This window comes from Salvelinus alpinus, chromosome 16, assembly GCF_045679555.1.
Source record: "Salvelinus alpinus chromosome 16, SLU_Salpinus.1, whole genome shotgun sequence".
In the NCBI taxonomy this organism is placed as follows: domain Eukaryota; kingdom Metazoa; phylum Chordata; class Actinopteri; order Salmoniformes; family Salmonidae; genus Salvelinus; species Salvelinus alpinus.
Genome location: NC_092101.1, coordinates 34,493,367 through 34,520,476, shown reverse-complemented (window position 1 = coordinate 34,520,476; position 27,110 = coordinate 34,493,367). Strand labels below are relative to the sequence as shown.

The 27,110-nt window shown below is 44.2% G+C and overlaps 1 protein-coding gene across 4 annotated transcripts in view; it reads right to left on the bottom strand.

The window, feature by feature from the left end:
• Window positions 1–10,136: 10,136 nt before the first annotated feature.
• Window positions 10,137–27,110, bottom strand: part of st3gal3a (ST3 beta-galactoside alpha-2,3-sialyltransferase 3a) — an 80,658-nt gene continuing 63,684 nt past the window's right edge. For all 4 annotated transcript variants that reach the window (XM_071346013.1, XM_071346014.1, XM_071346015.1 and 1 more), the window contains 3 exons: window positions 20,254–20,400; window positions 15,217–15,363; window positions 10,137–11,696 (listed from right to left, as the gene is read on the bottom strand). In XM_071346013.1, the coding sequence (XP_071202114.1) occupies window positions 11,592–11,696; window positions 15,217–15,363; window positions 20,254–20,400 (399 nt within the window). In that variant the 3' untranslated portion in view covers window positions 10,137–11,591. The remainder of the gene's footprint in view (window positions 11,697–15,216; window positions 15,364–20,253; window positions 20,401–27,110) is intronic.

The window sequence follows — 27,110 nt, the reverse complement described above, 5'->3', positions numbered from 1 at the left end:
GACCTAGTTGACATCTGGACTGTTCTTGTGTAGTGGTTTAGAGGTATGAGGACCTAGTTGACATCTGGACTGTTCTTGTGTAGTGGTTTAGAAGATTGAGTACCTAGTTGACCTCTGGACTGTTCTTGTGTAGTGGTTTAGAGGTATGAGGACCTAGTTGACATCTGGACTGTTCTTGGGTAGTGATTTAGAGGTATGAGGATCTAGTTTACCTCTAGACTGTTCTTGTGTAGTGGTTTAGAGGTATGAGGACATAGTTGACCTCTGGACTGTTCTTGTGTAGTGGTTTAGAGGTATGAGGACCTACACTGAGTGTACAAAACATGAGGAACACCTTCCTAATATTTAGTGGCACCCCCTTTCGCCCTCAAAACAGCCTCAATTCATTGGGGCATGGATTATAAGGTGTCGAAAGCGTTCCACATGGATGCTGGCCCATGTTGATTCCAAAGATTCCCACATTTGTGTCAAGTTGGCTGGATGTCCTTTGAGTGGTGGACCATTCTTGATATACACAGGAATATATACACAGCAACTATGAGGACCTAGTTGACCTCTGGACTGTTCTTGGGTAGTGGTTTAGAGGTGTGAGAACCTAGTTGACCTCTGGACTGTTCTTGGATAGTGGCTTAGAGGTATGAAGACCTAGTTGACCTCTGCTCATAGGGAGATAATTAATGACGGCCTCCAGCAATGATGACACTCCTAAAAGTCCTAAAAGCCAGCCAGGCACCCAGGAGGCCATACTGGCACGCACTGACCCATAGCAGGGAGCCTTGTCCTGCCCAGCCCACACAGGCCCTCCCTGCTCTGGCCTGGCCCAGGCACTAAGCAAACATGGGCCCACCTGCTCCGTCTCTGGAGTTTCAGACATTCAGCTAGACCACCTCCCATCCACCTTCATCAGAAGTTCAGATCTCCCTCCCAACATTTCCCAAGCCTCTCTCTGCTCCTATAGCCTCCTACTGTAAGAGCAACCGGCTGATTAAATTCACATGTTCTAACACGGACCAATGACCATTAATTAATGTTCTCAGTGCTTTCCAGGCCATAAAACACAAGTGGACTTCCCTATGGATACAATTAACCTTCCCTCCCTCTCTACAGAAATGATGGCTGAACCCTTCAAAAGGAATTGATGACCGAAATAATTTTATTCCAAATAGCCATTTAAACTCAATTTGGCCTCTGTCAGAGTGATGTATTTTCAGGCGTATGGAATTCAGCTGGAACAACACAGAGCTCATAGACTGTCCCAAATGGAACCATATTCCCTACATAGTGCCCTATTTTTGGCCAAGCCCTAGTCAAAAGTAGTGCACTATACCGGAAATAGGGTGCCATTTGGGACACATTGATTGACTCTGGATGGATAGCAGGAGGGGAATAGGATCCCGACCGGGTGTGTGTGCACAAACACAGACCTGGGTTTCTATTTAAATGGGGAGATAGTTATTTGATGTCGTTTTTTTTAAAGCTAGTTTTCATTTAAAAAAAATGTGTTGTTTGTTTTTAGACCTTTCCCCGATCCTGATCCAGAGTGCTTTTTCATCCCTTTAAGACCAAGGGAACTATTGCAAAACAGCAGAGACATATTGATCTTGAAGCAGGGACTGTTTGTTTCGAGCATGTTGAGCACAGTGCCACACTGCTAACCCACACATGTATCTTTAGTCATGGCCAATTAAAACTGAGGAGAAGAGAACGATTTTAAATCCTGATAGAGAGGTCACAGTAGCAGTATTAATAGGTTGATGACACATATCTAATATAACAAAGCTTGATATTTACCGATCATCCCTCCACTCCAAAATGACCACACTCTTTGCATCTAAAACACAACATGACACTGGAATTAACCTGTGGCTAAGGTACTTAGTGTCAAGCCCCCTGCAGTGCCAAGCATGTGTCCATCCACATATCCCAGCATGGTTTCTCTCTATGAAGAAACGTGTAATCTTGGCATCTGAGTAAGGCTCACAATGGCACTGGAGGACTACATGTAGAGCTTTATCAAATGTGGCCTCTTGGCCTGTTCCTGTGGTGAGGTGGGGTTAGAGGTGAGGGGTTAGAGTCTCTGGGTGGCCAGGCATGCCCCCCCTGGATCTCCTGCTGCTAAAGCTTCCAGGTTCTTCAGCTCTCCTGCTGATTCACAGCATCCTGGTCTTGTGAAGGAGTTGGTGATCAGAGGATTTCTCCCAGGCATGGGTGGTTGAGAGCCTGTTCATTATTCATATATACCGTTTCGCATTGCTTGCATTATAACAGCATGCCCTTGTAAAATACTGTGGGTTAAGTACAGAACCCAGCAAGCACAAACAAACACACTGTATGCCTATTACTCACATTGCTGGAGTGAGGAGAGAGAAAGAGGAGCGTGAGAGAAGTCTTTGTGAAAAGGCATGATGGACAGGAACTCTCTCTCTCCTAGATGTAGCCTAGTGATTCCACTCCACTGAGCTAGGAACACAGTGAGCCACTTCATCTATTTCTGGAGAGCATACTAAATGTGAAGATATCTCTAAAGCACCTGGCAACCTGAGAAAACAAGCAGTAGATCAGCGTGGCAAAAGAGGATCGCTGAACAAACCTGGTCCACATTACACATACACCACTAATGAGTATCTATCAGATCTTCCTTCAGTGATTACATGCATCACTTGTTCTAGAACACATCATGTTCTAGAATCTATTCTGTCAGTTCCTGAAGTATAATACAAATTGTAATCGGAAAACAGAATGTTATTTCTCATGGCGGCTATATAACAGCAATGGGAGTACAGACGTGTAGTGACCAGACCACCTGTTTCTCTGTCTGTCTTCTGTCCCTATTGCAGATGTGAACTGGGCATGTGTGTGTCTACGCTCATGGGTCTCTTAAAATCCCCTTGTGGTTTGCTGTGGGCCTGCTGGGTCTGCTAACGTAAACACTCTTCTCTGGAACACAACTGAGTGAGTGCTGGCTTTGGGATGCTGATGTTTCACAGAGTAAAATGTGTAATAACATTAATTCAATAAACATTGTACCTGGGGAGTGAGAAGGAGCACGCCTCCTCTTAGGCTGTAGAAGGGACAAGGAGACCCAAGATGACATGAAAAACCACAGCTGTGAGATGACATAAAGAAGGGGACTAGAAAATAAACCTCTCCAGCATCCCAGCCTCAGTCCCAAACATTTCCCATGCATGCATCGGGGACAGGGAGAGAGAGAGCGATATGGAGAGAAAGAGAGAGGAGGGAGATAGAGGGAGGCAGAGAAAAGGAAAAAGGAGCAACATGTTTTCCATCTGCAAGTGTTCCCACGTCTCCCATTTTTGAGTAAACTTTTTTTTGGTCAGCGTTGTAGCAGCCATGGGTATATCCAGTGCAGATGCAGTGTCAGTTAAAATAAAAGGGTGTGGAACCTGAGACTGCACAGACACACTCCACTGGAGAACAGTGCAGGGGCAGACCAAAACCCTGCCTCACTCAGGGTTTAATTAAAACAAAATGATGGGAACCACCGACAAGAACCAGGGCTCGTATTTCAGGTCAGACAGAAGAAGGAATCAAAAGAAGATCAAAAGACTTGGGAGCAGCAGCAGAACCCCGTCTGGCCTGCTGCTGCTGGTGGTATGTGAGAGCTGTCCCCCGGTGTCCCCTCCCCAGCTCAGACCAGAGGCCACCTACATAGAGTAGAGAAGAGCAGACCACCTGTCTGTGTGCACTCTACCAAGCCCCAGCACCCCACCCCAGAACACATGTGCACACACATGCACGCACGCACGCACGCACACAGTGACAGACCATGTCCAGGTCAAGGATCCAGCTCTTTAAATAGTGTACACCTGCCTGTTGTGTCCATAGCAGAGCTGTCTGTGATCTCACACACTTTCTAAATCTGGGTACTATTTACAGCAGATGCTACAAGCATATTAAAACCATTGGAAGATCTGGCTGCCAGCATTCTTAGAGAGTTGTATGCTGTTGTTGGGTTGTTGTCTAGTACTGTAGCTGCTGGTTTGGATTCTAGTTTAGTTTTTTGGTTGTCTATATTGAGTCCATATATTTTCAAGATAAATCTACAGTATATTGGTGTGGAGATCATCAAATCTAAATGTATCTAATCTATTCTAATCTAAGATCACTAGTCTTCTTTTATGACCATTACAGTAAACCACTAACGAGAAATCATATATTTTATTGTAGTATTGTAGTTACCATGGTGTTTCTGAATAGAAAACAACACAGCAGACCTTGTGTGTGATTTATCTGATCATCTACTGTCTAGGACAGGGCTCTCCAACCCTGTTCCTGGAGAGCTACCCTCCTTTAGGTTTTGCAGGAGGGTGCCTCTCCAGGAACAGGGTTGGCATTAAAACCCACAGGAGGGTGGCTCTCCAGGAACAGGGTTGGAGTTAAAACCTACAGGAGGGTCGCTCTCCAGGAACAGGGTTGGCATTCAAACCTACAGGAGGGTGGCTCTCCAGGAACAGGGTTGGCATTCAAACCTACAGGAGGGTGGCTCTCCAGAAACAGGGTTGGAGTTAAAACCTACAGGAGGGTGGGTTCTCCAGGAACACGGTGGGAGTGAAAACCTACAGGAGGGTAGCACTCTAAGAACAAGGTTGGAGTAAAAACCTACAGGAGGGTGGGCTCTCCGGGAACAGGGCTGGAGTAAAAACCTACAGGATGGTAGCTCTCCGGGAACAGGGCTGGAGTAAAAACCTACAGGACGGTAGCTCTCCAGGAACAGGGTTGGAGTTAAAACCTACAGGATGGTAGCTCTCCAGGAACAGGGTTGGCGTTAAAACCTTCTGGAGGTTCACTCTCCAGGAACAGGGTTAGAGTGAAAACCTACAGGAGGGTAGCTCTCCAGGAACAGGGTGGGAGTGAAAACCTACAGGAGGGTAGCACTCTAAGAACAGGGTTGTAGTGAAAACCTACAGGAGGGTAGCACTCTAAGAACAGGGCTGGAGTGAAAACCTACAGGAGGGTGGGCTCTCCGGGAACAGGGCTGGAGTAAAAATCTACAGGAGGGTGGGCTCTCCGGGAACAGGGCTGGAGTAAAAACCTACAGGAGGGTGGGCTCTCCGGAAACAGAGCTGGAGTAAAAACCTACAGGGGGGTGGGCTCTCCGGGAACAGGGCTGGAGTAAAAACCTACAGGAGGGTGGGCTCTCCGGGAACAGGGCTGGAGTAAAAACCTACAGGGGGGTGGGCTCTCCGGGAACAGGGCTGCAGTAAAAACCTATAGGAGGGTGGGCTCTCCGGGAACAGGGCTGGAGTAAAAACCTACAGGACTGTAGCTCTCCAGGAACAGAGTTGGAGTGAAAACCTACAGGACGGTAGCTCTCCAGGAACATGGCTGGAGTAAAAACCTACAGGAGTGTGGGCTCTCCGGGAACAGGGCTGGAGTAAAAACCTACAGGACGGTAGCTCTCCAGGAACATGGCTGGAGTAAAAACCTACAGGAGGGTGGGCTCTCCGGGAACAGGGCTGGAGTAAAAACCTACAGGAGGGTGGGCTCTCCGGGAACAGGGCTGGAGTAAAAACCTACAGGACGGTAGCTCTCCAGGAACATGGCTGGAGTAAAAACCTACAGGAGGGTGGGCTCTCCGGGAACAGGGCTGGAGTAAAAACCTACAGGAGGGTGGGCTCTCCGGGAACAGGGCTGGAGTAAAAACCTACAGGAGGGTGGGCTCTCCGGGAACAGGGCTGGAGTAAAAACCTACAGGAGGGTGGGCTCTCCGGGAACAGGGCTGGAGTAAAAACCTACAGGGGGGTGGGCTCTCCGGGAACAGGGCTGCAGTAAAAACCTATAGGAGGGTGGGCTCTCCGGGAACAGGGCTGGAGTAAAAACCTACAGGAGGGTGGGCTCTCCGGGAACAGGGTTGGAGTTAAAACCTACAGGATGGTAGCTCTCCGGGAACAGGGCTGGAGTAAAAACCTACAGGAGGGTGGGCTCTCCGGGAACAGGGCTGGAGTTAAAACCTACAGGATGGTAGCTCTCCGGGAACAGGGCTGCAGTAAAAACCTACAGGAGGGTGGGCTCTCCGGGAACAGGGTTGGAGAGTACTGATCTAGGACATCCATTCTGCTTCAAAGTAAAAGAGAAGAAAACACAAACGTGGTCCACTAAACACAGCTTATAACATGTTCTGAAGTAGAGTGCAATGTTTTTAAGATCTCATAACATTTATTAGCAGAATAATTGCGATATGTTGGCGCTAGGATCCTTTAGCCAAACAGTGTCCATTACATGGTGCACACTATTAACAAGCCAATTTATACTGTAGCAGGCTCCAAATAATCTCATGAAAGCATACTCATAGCATGCATCACAAATGACAACCTATTCCTTATAGACTGTATGTAGTGCACTACTGTTGACCAGGGCCTATAGGGCATTGGTCAAAAATAGTGCACTATATAGGGAATAGGGTGCCATTTGGAACGCAAGCATAGGGACTGCATCCAAGCCAAGACAAGACAAGAATAGAAACCTCAGCCATAACTATACTGAACAAAAATATAAACACAACATGTAAAGTGTTTCATGAGCTGAAATAAAAGATCCCAGAAATGTTCCATATGCACAAAAAGCTTATTTCTCTAAAATGTTGTGAACAAATGTGTTTACATCCTTGTTAGAAACGTATTAAACATAATGACCATTCCACAGGTGCACCTTGTGGTGTTAACAATAAAAGGCCACTCTAAAATGTGCAGTTTTGTCACACAACACAATGCCACAGATGTCAAGTTTTGAGGGAGCGTGCAATTGCCATGCTGACTGCAGGAATGTCCACCAGAACTGTTGCCAGATAATTTGATGTTAATTTCTATACCATAAGCCGCAGACCACGTTTATTGCGCTGTGTGGGCGAGTGGTTTTCTGATGTCAACGTTGGTGGTGGTGGGGTTATGGTATGGGTAGGCATAAGCTACGGACAACGAACACAATTGTATTTTATCGATGGCAATTTGAATGCACAGAAATACTGTGACGAGATCCTGAGGCTCATTGTGAGGCCCATTTTTTTATGGTATCTCTGACCAACAGATGCATATCTGTATTCCCAGTCATATAAAATCCATAGATTAGGGCCTAATGAATTTATTTCAATTGTCTGATTTCCTCATACTCAGTAAACTCGGTAAAAATCTATCAAATTGTTGCATGTTGCGTTTACATTTTTGTTCAGTATACAATGCATTCGGAAAGTATTTAGACCCCTTGACTTTTTCCACATTTTGTTACATTACAGGCTTATTCTAAAATAATGACAAAGCGAAAACAGGTTTTTGGAAATTCTTGCAAATGTATTATAATAAAAAACAGAAATACCTTATTTACAGTATTCAGACTCTTTGCTATGAGAATCTAAATGGAAGAAGTTTGCAACACCTAAGATTCTTCCTAGAGCTGGCTGCCGGGCCAAACTGAGCAATAGGGGGAGAAGGGCCTTGGTCAGGGAGGTGCCCAAGAACCCGATGGTCCCTCTGACTGAACTCCAGAGTTCCTCTGTGGAGATGGGAGAATCTTCCAGAAGGACAACCATCTCTGCAGCACTCTACCAATCAGGCCTTTATGGTAGAGTGGCCAGACAGAAGCCACTCCTCAGTAAAAGGCACATGACAGCTCTGGTCTGATGAAACCAAGTTGAACTCTTTGGACTGAATGTCGAGCGTCAGGTCTAGAGAAAACCTGGCACCATCCCTACGGTGAAGCATGGTGGTGGCAGTATCATGCTGTGGGGATGTTTTTCAGTGGCAGGGACTGGGAGACTAGTCAGGATCGAGGGAAAGAGGAACGGAGCAAAGAACAGAGAGATCCTTGATGAAAACCTGCTCCAGAGCACTCAGGACCTCAGACTGGGGCGAAGGTTCACCTTCCAACAGGAAAATGACCCAGAGCACACAGCCAAGACAACGCAGGAGTGGCTTTGGGACAAGTCTCTGGATGTCCTTTGGATTTTAATTTATTATGGATCCCCATTAGCTGCTGCCAAAGCAGCTAACATTTCTGAAGATTTCTGAAGAGACCTGAAAATAGATGTGCTGCTACTCCAACCTGACAGAGCTTGAGAGGATCTGCAGAGAAGAATGGGAGAAACTCCCCAAATAAAGGTGTGTCAAGCTTGTAGCGTCACCCAAGAAGACTCGAGGCTGTAATCGCTGCCAAAGGTGCTTCAACAAAGTACTGAGTAAAGGGTCTGAATAGTTATGAAAATGTGATATTTCCGGGTTTTTTATATATACATTTGCACATTTCTAAAAACCTGTTTTTGCTTTGTCATTATGGGGTATTATGTGTAGATTGATGAGGGGGAAAAAACTATTTAATACATTTTAGAATAAGGCTGTAATGTAACAAAATGTAGAACAAGTCAAGGGGTCTGAATACTTTCTGAATGCACTGTATATGTAACGCCTATCCCTGACCCTATCCATATACTGTAGCTCAGGCTTGGACTCAAAACCAACCTTTTTATTAGCAGCAATAACCCTAGCTTTGGTCCAGGGCGTTACATGCCTTCTTTAAGACGCATGTAATGCTCTGGACCGACCAGAGCTACAATAATCCTGACATTGACCCCAGTCACTCTGCACCTTTGACAGTCTTCTAAGCGTGGACTCAAACTATAACCATAGCCTTAGAGCCAAGTCTGTAATGAGATAAACAGCCACACACTACATTGATTTCTCTATTCATGTGAAATCTTTGAAGTCTCTCTTTCATGACTCACAGCAGAAGAATGTCATATGAGGTGAAATCACTTTAATAAACTGAAGTCGTCTCTGTCTCAAACGGCACACATAGGGCTCTGGTCAAAAGCAGTGCACTATATAAGGAAAAGGGTGCCATTTGGGACGCAACCCTAGTGTTGTGTAAGGGTGGCCCTTGATAACTATTCTAGCCATTAAGGCAGCACTCCTAAGTCCAACAGAAGTGAACAGACATTCCTTTTGGAATAGCAAACTCCAGCTTTCAGCAGACTTCAGCCTCTCCCGGCTTCTCCTGTTTCTTTCTACAGAGGTGAGATAAATTGAGTCCCTGTTGGACTGGTGTTATGGTGCCACAGCTGTCTAACCTGTCTGAGCCACAGCTCTCTCTAACTAACCTGATCTAACTTGCAGACCAAATGGTTGGGTTGGACTCTCCCTCCTGGCTGAAGGCAATACAAGCTTGGTAACACCTCTGACTCATTACAAAAAAGGTATAGTTACAATGCAATAGTAACCATGGCAAAACAAATTTCCGCTTGCACACACACACACACACACACACACACACACACACACACACACACACACACACACACACACACACACACACACACACACACACACACACACACACACACACACACACACACACACACACACACACACACACACACACACACACCACACACCAGTGGTTAGTCTCAAAGAGTTAGGATGGTCAGTAATCTGTTCCCAGGATACTGTTCTGTTGTTGGCAGTCTCCAACGTGTGGAACATAGAACATTCCCTGTCCTTGACCTTTTCCCCACAAATATCCTGCAAGAACCCACCCAAGAAAGCAGCAGACCTGGGTTCAGATGCTATTCGAAACCATCTCAACTATTTTATCATGCTTGATTGATCTTCCCTGGCTTAATGGACCAATAGAATAGTCAAAAAATCTGCAAAACCTACCAAACTGGCACTCCAGGGAAGCTAGAGAAAACGCTGAAAGACTGAAAGATTTCTAATAGTATTTGAACCCAGCTCACAACACAATGATGACTCAGCCCCACCAGTTACATTGACCATGTTTACCAGCACTCTCTCATAAACACTGACTGTTTGTTGATGCCACTTAGTAGGACAAGAAAAGCTGAGATGATCTTTCTGATAAGGTGTATCCACTCCTGGAATACATGGATGGGTGGGTGGAAAACTTAGAAACACAAACATACACTGTATCTAAACAACATGGCATTAGAAAACAACACTGTTAGACATTGCTGTGTTGCAATATCAAATAGATGCTTTTTAAATGCAAAAAAAAAGTTTAGGGAAGACAACAGTAGTTATAATATTCAATTAAACATTAAAAACAGGAATATAAAAAACACGTTTCATTACCTCTCTCCAGTTGTATGCATTTCATAAAATGACAAGGGACAGCGTTATAATCTGCTTTATTTCATTTATCAAACCATCTTGATGCACGACGATCCATAGTGTAGTGACTGTATCAGTGGAGGCGGCTGAGCGGAGGACGGCTCATAATAATGGCTGAATGTCGATGGAATGGTATCAAGCATATGGTTTTCATGTGGTTGAAACAATCCCATTGACTCAATTCCAGCCATTATTATGAGCCGTTTCCCTCAGCCGCCTCCCCTGCTGTGTATGAGCGATGAGAAGTTCAGATCAAGTGCTTTGGCTTGTGCATATGAGTAGAAAATAAGATAATATGTGGCTGAACAGAGAACGGCGGTTAAGACACCATATATTATTGCTTAACAAAATACAATCCATTTTGACAAAAATGAACAAAGAAATAAAACAAGACATTTAAAATTGATAAACCTCAATTGTTTAAACAACAACTGACAGTAGTAAGTAGTAACACTGATTATGTTTGCAGGCCATGCAGACTTGAAATAAAGTATGCATCCCAAATGGCACCCTATTCCCTATATAGTGCACAATGTTTGACCAGAGCCCTATAGACAAATATAACAGCATTAAGACCAGAGTAACAGTCTGAAACGTGATCCAGGACAGATGAGTGTTTGGGAAGAACACTGATGAACTGAAAATGACACAAAGCTCAGTGCTTCTCTGAAAATAAAACATGTTTATCCAGTGAGGGGGGTCGGTCACTCGTCACCCCCCATTTTTTTTCTTGTTCTTTGCATTTTAAAAAAGACAGAGGAGAACAAAGTAATCTCTCAAGGTAAATCATTTAAAAGCATATCTTAAAGGGGGAAGGAAGGTGTGGAGGGCTTCTAAACCATGAGCACCGGCCCTTCCGTCCACTTCCCAATACATTAGAAGCAGAATATGTATGTGCATTATTTGCTACCTGTCTGGAAACCTATTCGACTGAGCCCAGAGAGGGCAATGCTGCCATTACAAGAGATTAAAATAAATATATAACAGTGATGCGTACGTGGTGACAGAATACATTCAGGTATACTGTCGAAGTATGAGTAGAGGCATGTCCTTTATCCTTCTCCAGAGGTATTCTTGGCACAACCCATTATGTCCAGATTGTCAGTCCATCTTTTCATCAAACTGTAATGTCACACTGCAGCAAATCCTTAAACAGAATAGTGTGTAGCTCTCAGTGTTCTAGACAGTTCTAGCTCTCGGTTTTCTAGAGAATTCTAGAATGTTGTAGTTCTATCTCTCCAGTGTAGTGCAGGGATTATGCCATTTACCACAGTTCTCCTCTGTCAGAGCGAGAAACCCTTCAGAACCCTTCACCAGCCTTCTTTCCTGAATACAGTATGGCTCAGCCAGGGGTGCAGGTTAGGTTGGGGGGAACAGAGCAGAACTTCACAATGCTGCTTCCGTGTTTCTCCTCTCTCTATCTCTCTGTGACCTGGGATTGGCTGGATGTTGTCATCAGCATCCTGAGCCACAGATCCCATTGGTCAAGTCCTGTATAACCCCAGCCTTCACCAGCTTAATCAGGAACTCCTTCTCCTTAGAAATGTTGTGAGTCCAGGACTGTGAATAGAAGACAGACAGGGAGGAGAGGTGGGGAGAGAGGGGGATAGAGGGAGGATAGAGGAGTACAAAGGAGAGAGTGGTAGAGGAGAGGAGATGCAGAATAACAGGAGTGGGAGTGGACAGGGAGAGACAGAGGAAAACGGTAGGTACTTTACAGGAGATGCAGGTAAAAAGTCACATTCTTTGGGAAGGGAGGCTGGGAGGATGTCAAAGCTGTTGCGTCCACATACCATTACTTTACTTTCAACTTTTGATCACAGAGATCAGTGGAGGTAAATGCCAGAGGTACAATAGTAACATAAAAGAAGACCTAAAGTAAACAGACTATTGAGGTTGACAGTGAAACTATTGTCTTTTTAAAGGAGCTTTCTTCACTTACGGAGCTGCCCCTTAAATACAGGGGATGAGAGGGAGAGACAATACCAGAAGACTGACTGTACAACGTGGTACACTAAACGTTGGGTCTAAACCACTTTATTGTGGCTGTTGGATACAAAAGATAAGAGACAGAAAGAGATAACTGCTTTCTTGTCATGGCTTTACAAGCGAAATGTGAAAACCATTCACCGCTCAAAATAGCAACGTCTATGGTCAAAGATCTGAGGTTGGGGACGCTGGTATATGACGGAAAATTATGGTGGGGAAACTAGTGTCATTACAGACTTGTTCAAAACACCTGTAGTATCAACCACGATTAACCACGACAGGAGCGACCCATCCCTAAGAGCTGTTGTCATGCAGTTCAAAGGCAATATCTATAGCGTGTCTGGTCTAAAACCCCACCCTTTACCTCACTATCCTATATAACTGCCATAAGTGTTCCATTGTTTATAGGACACGTTATCTGTAGAACCATGCTTAAAAGAGAGTGCTGTAGGCTAGACTGGCTATCTCAGGTAGAGTTGGTTCATGTTTGGAGCCTGTAGGGACAGGTGAGTGACTGACAGCTCAGAAGAGCAGGAGGGGGAGGAGGGGATTGACTAGGGCTCCACATGCTTTCACCTGCTCCTCAGACACTCTCTCTCTCTCTCTCTCTCTCTCTCTCTCTCTCTCTCTCTCTCTCTCTCTCTCTCTCTCTCTCTCTCTCTCTCTCTCTCTCTCTCTCTCTCTCTCTCTCTCTCTCTCTCTCTCTCTCTCTCTCTCTCTCTCTCTCTCTCTCTCTCTCTCTCTCTCTCTCTCTCTCTCTCTCTCTCTCCCTCCCTCCCTCCCCCCCCCACCCCCCCCCACCCAGGGCTTCCCTCTACAGAGTTAGGAAATCCTTCAGGCAGAGATTAGACAGACAGAACAAAACACACCTCAGCATAATATGCTAGAAGAATGCAGGATTCCAGGCACTTGATTTCTCAATAATATCTATAGGATATTTGTTCAGTCTTGCTTCATTTGGTCTTAGTGACTAATGCTGGTGTCATTATGAGGAGACTACGTGATAGATGATTGAACAGTTGTATCTGTTCAGGACATGGCTGTGTGTGATCCATTCAGAGGGAGCTTAGCCTGCTGGACCGAGCCGTTCTACAGGCACAGACCCAAAGGTCTTTGAGTGTGAGGCCCAGCGGTCGTCTTGGATTGACAGCTTCACACTGGCCCCGGACTGGGTCACCCACAGAGAGAATACTGTACTACCACAGCTCTCAATTATACATGCAAGGGGGTTGGAGGAGGGGCTGAGACAGGTTTGTGTCGCTGCAAATTGACACGAGTCTGAAGATAGTGCACACTGACACCTGGTTGGGGAGTCGTGTGTGTGTGCTGGGGGTGATCACATGTCAGCCATGGAGGGACCAGACCAGCCACTCTGGGCTCTGACATACCTTAGTAAAGAGTGATTTATGACCAGGCAGAGTGCTGTGTACATAACGAAGGGATCAGATGGACCTTCCAGACACTGGGACAAGTGTCTGTTTCCCAAGTGGCACCAGATTCCCTATATAGTGCACTACTTTTGACCAGGGCCTTGTAGGGAATAGGGTGCCACTTGGGACACACTTGCTATTGTGCTTGTGGTCCTGCCCCCTCTTCAAACACCAGCACCCACAGGCTCCTCTACACCTGACTTCCGTTACCCATCTAACTCCACATCTTACTCCACACCCTACTCCACACCCTACACATCTTACTCTACACCCTACTCCACATCTTACTCCACATCTTACTCCACACCCTACTCCACACCCTACTCCACATCTTACTCCACATCCTACTCCACATCCTACTCCACATCCTACTCCACATGCTACTCCACATCTCGCCTCCCGTGTGGTGGTGGGAACTGGGAAGTAACACGATGAACATTAGAGAGAAACCACAAGACTCTTGGAGAAGGCTATTAAATAAGGAGAGAAAGGTCAGTGTAAACTTCCCCTGCAGAGAAGTAAACTAGGCAAGCTAAACAGAGAGGATGTTGGTAGACAGTTTAAAGGGAGACAGAGACACACGCTTAGGAGGGAATGCTAACATACCAACACAGCCCTGGCTGTATGGTTCATAGCTGTTGACTGTGAGTGGGCGGATGGATGGATGGATGTTGCTGTTCTGTTCCGGTAACTAAGGGTTCAGAGAACAGACGATACCACGGCAACACACAGTCAGGTGACATACAAGGTTGTCCGTTTGTCTCTTTCAGATCAACCTAACTCTTTCATAAACCATCCCTTTCACAACTTAACCCTTTCAAAATCTAAACTTGTCATAGCGCTTTCACAAACTTAGTAGGATAGCCTTCTGGAATGAGGGCTTGAATGACTCACTTCAGGAATGAATCACTGCAACCAAAGATGAGATAAAGATCTTTATAGTATTCATGACATGAACAACTGTGATTCCCTACAAGGTTGTCTGTCTGTATCTTTCAGGTCAACCTACCCCTTTCACAGAGACTAACACCTCACCTCACACAAGTCTAAGTCTGAGTGAGTGGACTTAAAGCAGATCTGAGTCTGTCTAGATATAGCCAAACATCCATCCGACACCTGTTCACTACACAGTAAAGTCTCTAGAATGAATGACTCGGGTTTCATTGGAAATAGTTTAGAATTACAGTGCATGGTTCAAATATTCAGGTCAGTTTGTCTCTAAATGTCCCTCCTGTTTTACAAGACGTTTATAAACACTTCTCTTAATGGAGTTATTTTGACATTGGCACCAAACTAAGCCATCAGTTCTTCTCACTTTGATGCAGTATGGAGTGTGTGTGTGTGTGCGTGTGTGTGAACATGTAGGTGAGCGGTGAGTTGCTGGGTAAGGATGACACAAACCTCATCCATAGTTACCCATCAGACTGACAGCATACAGTACACATGCCCCTCTATTTGAACAGGGCTCCGCTAAAAACCTAAACAAACCTTCTGCTTTTGGTCAGTCTGACCTCATGGTCAGATGAAGGCATTGTTTTACAATTTACATTACATTTTTCGTTCCATGATGTGTGTAAGTGTGTGTGTGAGTGTGTGTCAAGGCCCCAATGTGAACCTTAAGAGTGGTAAATGTCTGGCGTCAGTCGTCACGTCAGTGGTACCTCTTTGATGGCCGCCATCCTGATCTTCTCGTAGTAGTGTAGGGGGGCGTGAGGGGTGCTCATGTCATAGCCAAATCCAGCCACGGCTACCTCATCACAGTTATGGAGGGCCATTGTTATGGCAACCGTCCCCAGTGTCGGAATATTCTGGAAAACACAGAAGAGAAGACAAATGTTCCCTGAAACAGGACAGAATAGCAGTAGAACTATTGGAGGAATAGAACATGGGGTAACTAAAGGGAAATGTAAAAAGGTTACCAAAACAGAACACATGGAATGGAACTTTGAAAGACCTAGTCATGGCACATTTAGATTAAGGAAACAATGGCAATTTATTTTGTTAACAGAGCTGGTGAGAGAAAGGAAAACGTCCTCTCTCTCTTCCCCCGTCACTCTCTCACTCTCACTCTCCCTCTCTCTCCCGCTCTCTGTGCTGTTGAACTTCTGCTGCTTGAGATAGCTGGACATCCCGGTAGGAACGAAGTGAACTTATCAGCTGTTTGGGTGTTTGAGGGAGTTGCTGCAGGTGTATCTGTGGTGCTGAAGGTCTCCACTCTCCCTCTGACAGACACACTGTGGCAGACCCTGTGTCAGGCTGAAGGCAGCAGGTCAACAGACCTGTGGCTAGCTCTGTGAATGACAGACATGGCTAATCCTGCTAGCATAGCAGCAGGCGTACTGCATGGTGGCTGATTAAAACCAACCACCTCCAGCCTCTACAGTACATCTCCAGCCTAGGTCCATGCTCCCTCCATGGCCCTCTATAGGTGTGGATGTTACAACAAGGAAGGGTGTCTTCTCTAGCAGCTATTGAAAAGCTACTAGTTGATAAAAAGGTCCAACTACCTCTAGCCTCTACAGTACATCTCCAGCTCAGGTCGATGCTTCTCAGGTCCTTGCTCTCTCCATGGAGGGAAGGGCATCTTCGCAGGTAAACAGGACTGTGTTGTGTACACACTGTTCTGCTGTTCACTAGTATTCGCGTCTTGATTATTAAAGCCTCAATTCACACTTCCATGACAACATTCCGTCAGGAGGGGGTATCACAAACTGCACAATTCTGAGCTTGATTTTGATGCCCCCTTGCAGCATAGCTCTTAAAGATTTAAGGACATCAATGAACACAATTTGTGTACATTATCTTTGAATTCCTGAGATTGGAGGCATGGCATTGGCTCATATTAGTTCCAGTAGTGCTGACATCCAAACGGGACTCTAACAGTAAACAGTGTTAGTTTGTGTTCTGACTCATTGCTGCTGAGACATCTGGAGCACCCAGAGCAGAGCAGAGCCAACTAAGGCACCTGGAGGGGCTGTTGTATGTCTGTAGTGTGTTAGGGTACACTGAAAACAGGACCGAATGGTTCTGGTTCTGAAATGGTTCTGAAATGGTTCTTCCTCAGCTCTTGGAGAACTCTTGCCCGATAAAGAACCTGTCAGTTCAGTGTGGTGTTCTTGACGTGGCATCTACGGTTCTTCAGAATTCTAAAAGGTTCTTGAACGTATGGAAGCCTGCAGATGGGTCCCTTTCATAGCACACAGCAAACTGGTCAGTATTACTTGTGCTGATTTTTCAGTGTAACATTTCTAGTGTTGATTCAAGAGTTAAATTAACACTCAGTGGTGTAAAATAACCCCAATGTTGGTGTTAAGTTATCAGAGTTGAACCCAAACCATGCCCATCATTATCATATTTCCCAATATGCTCTAATACAGGTTGATTTTCTGAATTGTTTGTTTCAATATCTATGTTTTTGCAGGTACATTGATCAATTAATTAATCTTATGCTACTCAAATATGTGACCCGTTTCAAGAAGGTAGGCAGGCGTATGTCGCATGTCACTATCTCACAGGGGAGGCATTTGAACGTTTTATTTTTTTATCAAAATGTGTTTTTTGGCAGAAATGCCTTCTGGAACATGTGTGCCTTAATAACAAACTTGTATGCCATCTGTAAATACGAATAACATTGTTAAATTACGAGCCTAGTTGGTTAAGCCACAGAAAAATACAGGAACCTTCCCGCTAGACATGATTGGCTGAGATAATAGATGTGCTGGACATGCCGAGAGATGATTTCGGATTGGGTTTGCCATGTAGCATGCGTCTATAACATGAGCTGCTCAGTATGTGTGGATAATCCTTTCTACCTTTGTTTAAAAAAAATTGAACAAGTTTTGCTACTCCGCTCAACATTGCTGCCCTGAAGTTAATAGCGCTATCGACCAAGATCAGTGGGAAAAAGCTATGATGGAACTACTTTCTGGAGGACGATCGTGCCATGCTGACTCTCTCTGACTCTGAAAATGAATCAGACAATGAGGAAATCCCTGATTTAGGTAAAAACATTTTCATTGAACCAGAAATTGTAGTCTTCTGATGACGGTGGGGAAGAAACGGTGTCGTTGTCATGGAAGACGTTGACAGAGTTTTCAAATCAGTGGAATGCCCGGTGGAAGCAGAGAGGTGATTGCCAAATGCGGAGAGAGTCCAAAAGAGAACACAGGAGGCTGTTGTATAAAACACCTGTCTCCGGATGACATCTTCAAACTAAGGGCAACCATGGTATCCATGACAAAGAGGGAGAAGCGTTCATCCATGTATACGAGTAAGAGTCTAGCTACATTTTCAGATATTATACCTTTCTAATTTGGTCAGAAAGTCATTTTCATTGCAAGTTAAAGCGTACTGTTAGCTAGCTAACATTAACTGGCTGGCTCGCAAGCTAAGGTTACATGTATGATCTGTGTAGTAATATTATTCGTATCTCAGAAAGCCATTTGCATTGCTAGTTATAGCTTTATATTAGCTAGGTAACATTGAACCTAGTTGGTTAGCTTTAGCTACCTGCAGATTTATGCAAGGTATTATTGCTGCGTTCAAAACAATTAGGAACTCTGAAAAATACGAGGTCAAATCGTGACATCAGTGATTTTCAGGTCAGAAAGTCAGAGTTCTAGAAAGAGGCCCGAGTGGAATTCCCGAGTTGGCTAACTGTTCAAATCAATTTTTCCCAGCCAGAGCTAGTTTTTTTCAGAGTTCCCAGTTGTATTGAATGGGGCATTAGAGTTGGGATTATGGTTTATTGTTTAGCTACCTAGCTAGCTAGCTACATGTCTAAACAAAAGACTCCACTATGCAAGTAACCATTTCCCTGTACTGTTAACACATTCTGTTTCCTGTGCATGTAACAAATACACTTTGATTTAATTGGATATAGTGTGTGTTTACCAGAGACGGTAATGTGAAGAACAACATGACGTGCACCAAAGTCAGATTAGGATATAGGCCAAGGTCTAGATATTGTGTATTTTTACTACAACTTTCACCACTTTTAGTCTTGAAATCTTTGGTTGTTTACTACACTGTGATTCCTTAAAGAGATGGTTGGGGCTAAGGCTTAAGTGGGTGTGAACGATGCTGAACGGGTGTTGACAAAGAAGAGCTCTCCAGTATGTGTACCAAAACATTCACGGCCATTTTCACAAAAGTGGGGTTACAAGTTTATCAACTTTCAAAGCAGAATTACTTTCCCATTGTTCCTCAACTGCAGTCTCTACTTTTATCCAATGTAAAAAACACAATTTCAAATGTTGCTACATACAAAGGAATCCAAGTGGTGGGTCACATATAAATAACAGAATAACATCGAAACTATTCCAATCTGTTACTTGGACTGGTAACACTTTATATTTAGGTCCCTTAAAATAAACCATTTCTAAACAGTTTGTAAAGAGTTTACTTACCATTTATTAATAATTATTCCTACATTTGTAAATGTCAATAAGCAATCTGTAAATACACATTTATAAACACTATTTTCAACTATTTATAAGATCATTTATAAGGTGTTTGATCATAGTATGTTCATAATTTGTAAATGATTAATAATGTACTTATAAACCTGTTGTAAAGGAGTTATTGTAAACTCATAATATTATATATTTAAAAAATGTAATGGTTGATTAATGGTTTGACACAACATTTATATACATATAAATGTATTTATATACAGTATGTCATGAATGGTATATTTAAGCAATAAGGCACGAGGGGCTGTGGTACATGGCCAATATACCACGGCTAATGGCTGTTCTTATACACAACGCAACGTGGAGTGCCTGGATACAGCCCATGGCCATATATCTGCCATATACCACAAACTCCTGAGGTGCCTTATTGCTATTATAAACTGGTTACAAACATAATTAGAACAGTAAAAAGAAATGTTTTGTCATACCCGTGCTATATGGTCTCAGATACCACGGCTTTCAGCCAATCAACATTCAGGGCTTGAACAACCCAGTTTATAATTGTTTATTGTTAATGATTGCATTTATAAATGTGAGCACTTACTAATATCTCAGTTGATGATTCATGTAGATCCTTATAAACCATTTACTAATTATTGATAAACAGTTTTACAGCCCCTAATCTAAAGTTGCTGCCGGAAGTGTTGTAGAATTTAAATGGGATGCTTTAGCATTAGCTAGCCTAGCATGCTGACGAAAAGAGGCAGTTTAATGAAAAACGAGCAGTATTTCAATCTTCTCTATTTCGCGGCTTCGATAATGGGATAATTAGGAGTACAGCAACACCTTCCATCCCTGAATTTAGGTATGTTTTCAAGCCATAGCCCTGTGAAAACATATTAACATATTTATTGTTTAACATAGGCCCCTTTTGACTTGAAGGCAGACTGAACATCATGTAACAAATTAAGCAAACTAAGCCCAGTAACATAATTAAACTCAAAATATGCTATTCTATTCTTTTGAAATACATTTTCTTAATATCATGAAATATCAAATATGTAACTGAAATCGTTCACGCAAGAAGTTCTTATACTTCCTTGTATTATGTACTTCTTCTTTACCATTGCATGTTTTAGGATGCAGATATGGATAGCAGCCATTTTACGGGCTCCTGACCTGTTTTGTGTGTTTTTTTTATGATGATCGTAATTTTTTTGAACATAATATTTCCGCCATAATTTCCTATGACAGAAAACAGCAGTGAGTTTCCCATTCTCTCACCCCTCTCCCCATCTGTCCGTTGTTGTGAGGCAGGCCGATGAACCTGAAGGCAGCCTCCTGGATGAAGTAAGGGTTGAGGATCCTCATCTCACTGGGCTCCCTGGGGACATGACGGGCCACAGACTTCCAGAACCCTTCTGTGCTACGCTATGAGAGACAGAGAGAAAGAGAGATAAATATAGGGGGGTAGGGGGAGGGAGAGAGAGAGACAGAGACAGAGGGAGAGAGAGAAATATAAAGGTTAGTGTAATTGTAGCATGAAAAAATGGCCCCTAGCCGTAATAATAAATTAAGAAATCAGTAAAACATTTACTACTTTCAATAACAATGTGATCTCTCTCTGTTGGTGGTCTCCTAAAGCACAACTCTTCTTGCTCTCAGACTCAACTGTTGCATATCAAATACCAGGGAGCTCAGAGCACCTAAACATCTCTTCTCATCAGACCTGTGTTGAAATACTATTTGAAATCCTTTAAAATACTTTGAGCAATTGCTCTAGCCTACCTGGTGCCAGATGGGTGGGGTTTTCAGTTTGAGGACGATTCTATTCGTCCATTAAGCCAGGCAAGCTCAATCAAGCACAGATAAAGTATTTTAAATGATTTATAATAGTATTTGAACCCAGGTCTGCTTCTGTTGTTCTTCTGCCTCACAGTGGTGTAGTGTTGCCTGGAGAAGTGGGTATACTCACATAAAAAAAACATCCAAATGGCACACCCGGCCAAGGAAAGGCGCACTGTGTGAAAAATTCAATGACAAACAGTGACATGCACTCTGAATGACTTTAACATGATAAATCCCATATTGGTCTTTCACAGTCAGGCCAACCCAAGCTGTACTGTGAAAGTAGGCTAATAGTAGGCCTACTATTGAAACAGTTCAACTGAGTCAGGAATTCACAGCATTAGATTTCCCAATTTTTCTTCAGGTTTTCGTTCTCAAAGTCACACTTTTTTTTAACAGAAAAACAACAAAATTGTATGTTCTAAGTCCATAACAATGCTTACACCACAAGTGTGCAGGCACCTAGCATTATTGTTTGATTAGCCGTGTTTCTGTGGCACATGAGACGGAGTTTGCAACATAAATGGCCACTGGATTAATGCAAATATTCATATCATTCTGACAGTGTCACGTTCTGACCATAGAAAGCCTATATTTTCTATGGTAGAGTAGGTCAGGGCGTGACTTTGGGTTTTAGTCTAGTTTATTATTTCTATGTGGGGTTCTAGGTTTATTTTCTATGTTGGGGTTTGTGTATGATTCCCAATTAGATGCAGCTGGTAATCGTTGTCTCTAATTGGGGATCATACTTAAGTTGCATTCTTCCACCTGTGGGTTATGGGATATTGTTTGAATGTATGTGTTTGGAGTTAGTGCACTTTGCACCTCTGTAGTCACGGTTTGTTCCTTTATTGTTTATTGTTTTGTTAAGTTTCACTATTAATAAAGCATGTGGAACTCTACATTCGCTGCGCCTTGGTCCATCTCTACACACGGCCGTGACAGAATATCCCATCAACAAAGGACCAAGCAGCGTGCCCAGGAGGAGGAAGTATCCTGGACTTGGGAAGAGATTCTGGAAGGGAAGGGATCCTGGACTTGGGAAGAAATCCTGGCAGGACAGGATCGCCTTTCATGGCGGGAGACGCAAGCGGTGAAGGAAGGACAGCGACGACGCCAGGGTTCGCGGCCATGACGCAAGCCCAAGAAGCAACCTCAAATATTTTTTTGGGGGGGGACACGGGGTGGCCGGCGAAGTTGAGGGGTGAGTCAGAGACCGAGGAGGAATATTGGGATAGATTGAGCGAGGAGTGGTTGGCGAAAGTTAAGGAGAGTGATGAGAGAGAGCTGTTGGTTTGGCGTAGTATGTACGGCATTCGCCCTGAGGAGCGTGTTAGCCGTCCGATGCCACCCGAGTCAGCTCCCCGTACTCGTCCCGAGAAGTGTGTTAAAGTTCCGGGACAATTGATGCCGGCTATACGCACCAGGTCTCCCGTGTGCCTTCACAGCCCAGTACGTCCTGTGCCAGCTCCTCGCACTTGCCGGGTGAGGTGTATCGTCGAACCGGTACCATTGATGCAGGCAATACGCACCAGGTCTCCAGTATGTCTCCACAGCCCGGTACGTCCTGTGCCTGCTCGTCGCACTCTCCCTCAAGTGCGCCTTCTCAGTCTGGTACGTCCTGTGCCTGCTCCTCGTACTCTCCCTGAAGTGAGTGTTCCCAGTCAGGTACGTCCTGTGCCTGCTCCTTGCACTCTCCCTGAAGTGCGTGTCCCCAGTCCGGTACGGACACCTGAAGTACCTAGGTGTCTGGCTAGACTGCAAACTCTCCTTCCAGACTCATATCAAACATCTCCAATCCAAAATCAAATCTAGAGTCGGCTTTCTATTTCGCAACAAAGCCTCCTTCACTCACGCCGCCAAACTTACCCTAGTAAAACTGACTATCCTACCGATCCTCGACTCCGGCGATGTCATCTACAAAATAGCTTCCAATACTCTACTCAGCAAACTGGATGCAGTTTATCACAGTGCCATCCGTTTTGTTACTAAAGCACCTTATACCACCCACCACTGCGACCTGTATGCTCTAGTCGGCTGGCCCTTGTTACATGTTCGTCGTCAGACCCACTGGCTCCGGGTCATCTACAAGGCTATGCTAGGTAAAGCGCCGCCTTATCTCAGTTCACTGGTCACGATGGCAACACCCACCCGTAGCACGCGCTCCAGCAGGTGTATCTCACTGATCATCCCTAAAGCCAAAACCTCATTTGGCCGCCTTTCCTTCCAGTTCTCTGCTGCCTGCGACTGGAACGAATTGCAAAAATCTCTGAAGTTGGAGACTTTTATCTCCCTCAACAACTTTAAACATCTGCTATCTGAGCAGCTAACCGATCGCTGCAGCTGTACTTAGTCCATCGGTATATAGCCCACCCAATTTACCTACCTCATCCCCATACTGTTTTTATTTATTTACTTTTCTGCTCTTTTGCACACCAGTATCTCTACTTGCACATGATCATCTGATGATTTATCACTCCAGTGTTAATCTGCTAAATTGTAATTATTCGCTCCTATGGCCTATTTATTGCCTACCTCCTCATGCCTTTTGCACACATTGTATATAGATTCTCTTTTTTTTCTTTTTTTCTTCCCTACTATGTTATTGACTTGTTTATTGTTTACTCCATGTGTAACTCTGTGTTGTTGTCTGTTCACACTGCTATGCTTTATCTTTGCCAGGTCGCAGTTGCAAATGAGAACTTGTTCTCAACTAGCCTACCTGTTTAAATAAAGGTGAAATAATTTTTCTTTTTTTTAAACGTCCTGTGCCTGCTCCTCGCACTCTCCCTCAAATGCGTGTCCCCAGTCCGGTGCCACCTGTACCGGCCCAACGCATCAGGCCTCCAGTGCGCCTCCCCAGTCCAGTACGTCCTGTGCCTGCTCCTTGCGCTCGCCCTGAGGTGCGTGTCACCAGCCCGGTACCACCAGTGCCGTACCCACGCACCAGGCTTCCTGCGACGATCCCCAGTCCAGAGCTTCCGGCGACAGTTCCCAGTCCGTAGCTTCCGGCGACAGTTCCCGGTCCGGAGCTTCCGGCGACGGTTCCCGGTCCGGAACCTCCGGAGACGGTTCCCGGTCCGGAACCTCCGGAGACGGTTCACGGTCCGGAACCTCCGGAGACGGTTCACGGTCCGGAACCTCCGGAGACGGTTCACGGTCCGGAACCTCCGGAGACGGTTCACGGTCCGGAACCTCCGGAGACGGTTCACGGTCCGGAACCTCCGGAGACGGTTCACGGTCCGGAACCTCCGGAGACGGTCCACGGTCCGGAACCTCCGGAGACGGTCCACGGTCCGGAACCTCCAGCTCCATGGCCGTAGCCTTCCCCTGCGCCGATGCCCAGTCCAGACACGGCATCCAGTCCCGCTCCAAGGCAGGAGCCTTCCTCGGCATCTAGGTCCAGTCCAGGCACAGTGTTCAGCCTGGGTCCATGGCTGGATCCGCTGGATGAGCGGGTACTTCGTCCCGCACCAGAGCCGCCCCCGACACTAGACACCTCCCTAACCCTCCCTTTTTGTTTCAGGTTTTTGCAGTCGGAGTCCGCACCTTTTGGGGGGGGGGGGTACTGTCACGTTCTGACCATAGAAATCCTATATTTTCTATGGTAGAGTAGGTCAGGGCGTAACTATGGGTTTTAGTCTAGTTTATTATTTCTATGTGGGGTTCTAGGTTTATTTTCTATGTTGGGGTTTGTGTATGATTCCCAATTAGATGCAGCTGGTAATCGTTGTCTCTAATTGGGGATCATACTTAAGTTGCATTCTTCCACCTGTGGGTTATGGGATATTGTTTGAATATATGTGTTTGGAGTTAGTGCACTTTGCACCTCTGTAGTCACGGTTTGTTCGTTTATTGTTTTGTTTTGTTAAGTTTCACTATTAAAACCTGTTGAGGATAGAGGGCGCTATTCACACTTTGGGGGAAAATCGTGCCCAATTTAAACGGCCTCGTACTCTATTCTTGCTCGTACAATATGCATATTATTATTACTATTGGATAGAAAACACTCTCAAGTTTCTAAAACCGTTTGAATTATATCTGTGAGTAAAACAGAACTTATTTTGCAGCATACTTCCTGTCAGAAAGTGAAAATCTCAAATCGAGGCTCTGTTCCAGGGCCGCCCTATCATTTTGCTTGAGATTTGTGACTATACATGCACTTCATACGCCTTCCACTAGATGTCAATAGGCTGTGAGAGGTGAAATGGGGTCTCAATCTCTTTCTATGGTCAAAAGAGACAGCTTGGAATGACATGACCCCAGAATTCGTTTGTTCAGGAAGCGCATAAAGGTCACCAGTATTGGCTTCTGAAAAGCAATCGTTATAGACGTCTTATATCTCCGGCTTTGATTTTATTTGATAAATGTGAAGATATCATCGTAAAGTATGTTTTTTTCAATATAGTTTTATTAGATTATTGAAAATTTTTCGGGACGTTAGACGTGTTGCGTTCTTTGCGTTTGGTGAAGATGGACAGCTTAGCGCCACTTGGCTAGTTTTGCTTGTTAATTCGCGAGGGAAAAAGGCCATTCTAAAACCAGACAACGATTGTTCCCGACAAAGGACCCCTTGTACAACATTCTGATGGAAGATCATCAAAAGTAGGACCCATTTTATGATGCTATTTCATATATCTGTCGAACAGGTGTACTATTAGGTAGCGCCCAGATTTTGGGCACGCTCTCGCTATAACGTAAGCTGGATGTCGTAATGAAGTTATTTTTAGAATTCTAACACGGCGATTGCATTAAGAACTAGTGTATCTATCATTTCCTATACAACATGTATTTTTTGTCATGTTTATGAATAGTTATTTGGTCAGAATAGGTGAGTTTTAGAAAAATATCCGCACATTCTGGGAAAAAGATGCTACGTTAGCACAATGTATAACCACTGATTTCAGCTCTAAATATTCACATTTTCGAACAAAACATAAGTGTATGTATAACCTGATGTTATAGGACTGTCATCTGATGAAGCTTATCAAGGTTAGTCAAAAATTATATATATTTTGCTGGTTTGTTACGATCGCTAACTTTTGCTGCTGGTAAATGGCTTGTGTTTCTGGCTATTGTGGTAAGCTAATATAATGCTATATTGTGTTTTCGCTGTAAAACACTTAAAGAATCTGAAATATTGGCTGGATTCACAAGATGCTTGTCTTTCATTTGCTGTACACCATGCATTTTTCAGAAATGTTTTATGATGAGTATTTAGGTATTCCACGTTGGTCTCTATAATTACTCTGGCTGCTTCGGTGCTATTTTTGACAGTAGCTGTGATGGTAGCTGCAATGTAAAACTGATTTATAGCTCAAATATGCAAATTTTTCGAACAAAACATAGATTTATTGTGTAACATGTTATAAGACTGTCATCTGATGAAGTTGTTTCTTGGTTAGTTTGGTTGGTTCTTGGTTAGTTAGGTTGGTTTTGTGCATGCTACCTGTGCTGTGAAAGAAATGTCTGTGCTTTTTTGTATTTGGTGGTGAGCTAACATAAATATACGTGGTGTTTTCGGTGTAAAACATTTTAAAAATCGGACATGTTGACTGGATTCACAAGATGTTTATCTTTCATTTGCTGTATTGGACTTGTTAATGTGTGAAAGTTAAATATTTCTCAAAAATATTTTTTGAATTTCGCGCTCTGCCTTTTCTGTGGAATGTGGGAGGAGTTCCGCTAGCGGAACGCTGGGGCTAGACAGGTTAATAAAGCATGTTGAACTCTCCTTGGTCCATCTCTACACACGACCGTGACAGACAGGTACGTAGGCATAGGCTACTTTGTAGCTCTTTACCATTGAAAAGAGAACGTTTCTGGGAATGCCTTTCCATCTACCAGAAGACAGTTAGGTCTATCATTAGCATCACTATATTTTTCCTGTTCCTTAATTGTTTGAAACCTGGAAATTTTACTTCATATTATGAGGCATGTCTTACCTTGCTTCAAAGTAGCCTATAGTCAAAATCCCACCATAGAAACATGGAGGTAATTATTTTGTTTAAAGACTCATATGCGTTCTGTTCTATTGGTTTTATTTCAACTTTCTTTCATTGTCTAACAACCAAAGACATTATCCTAATCATATTAGCAACCCATGATAGTTGTTGCATCTTTAAATCCCCCTCTTTCTAACGTGTATTTCCATCTCTGTACATGAAACCGTTTGCATGTGCGGTGCGCATTTTAGAACAGTGAAGAAATAATAGTTCAACATTTTAAGCTAAACATTCCGATCTGTTCCATCAGCCCTATTAATTGATACAGCGTATACCTACACTACTTTG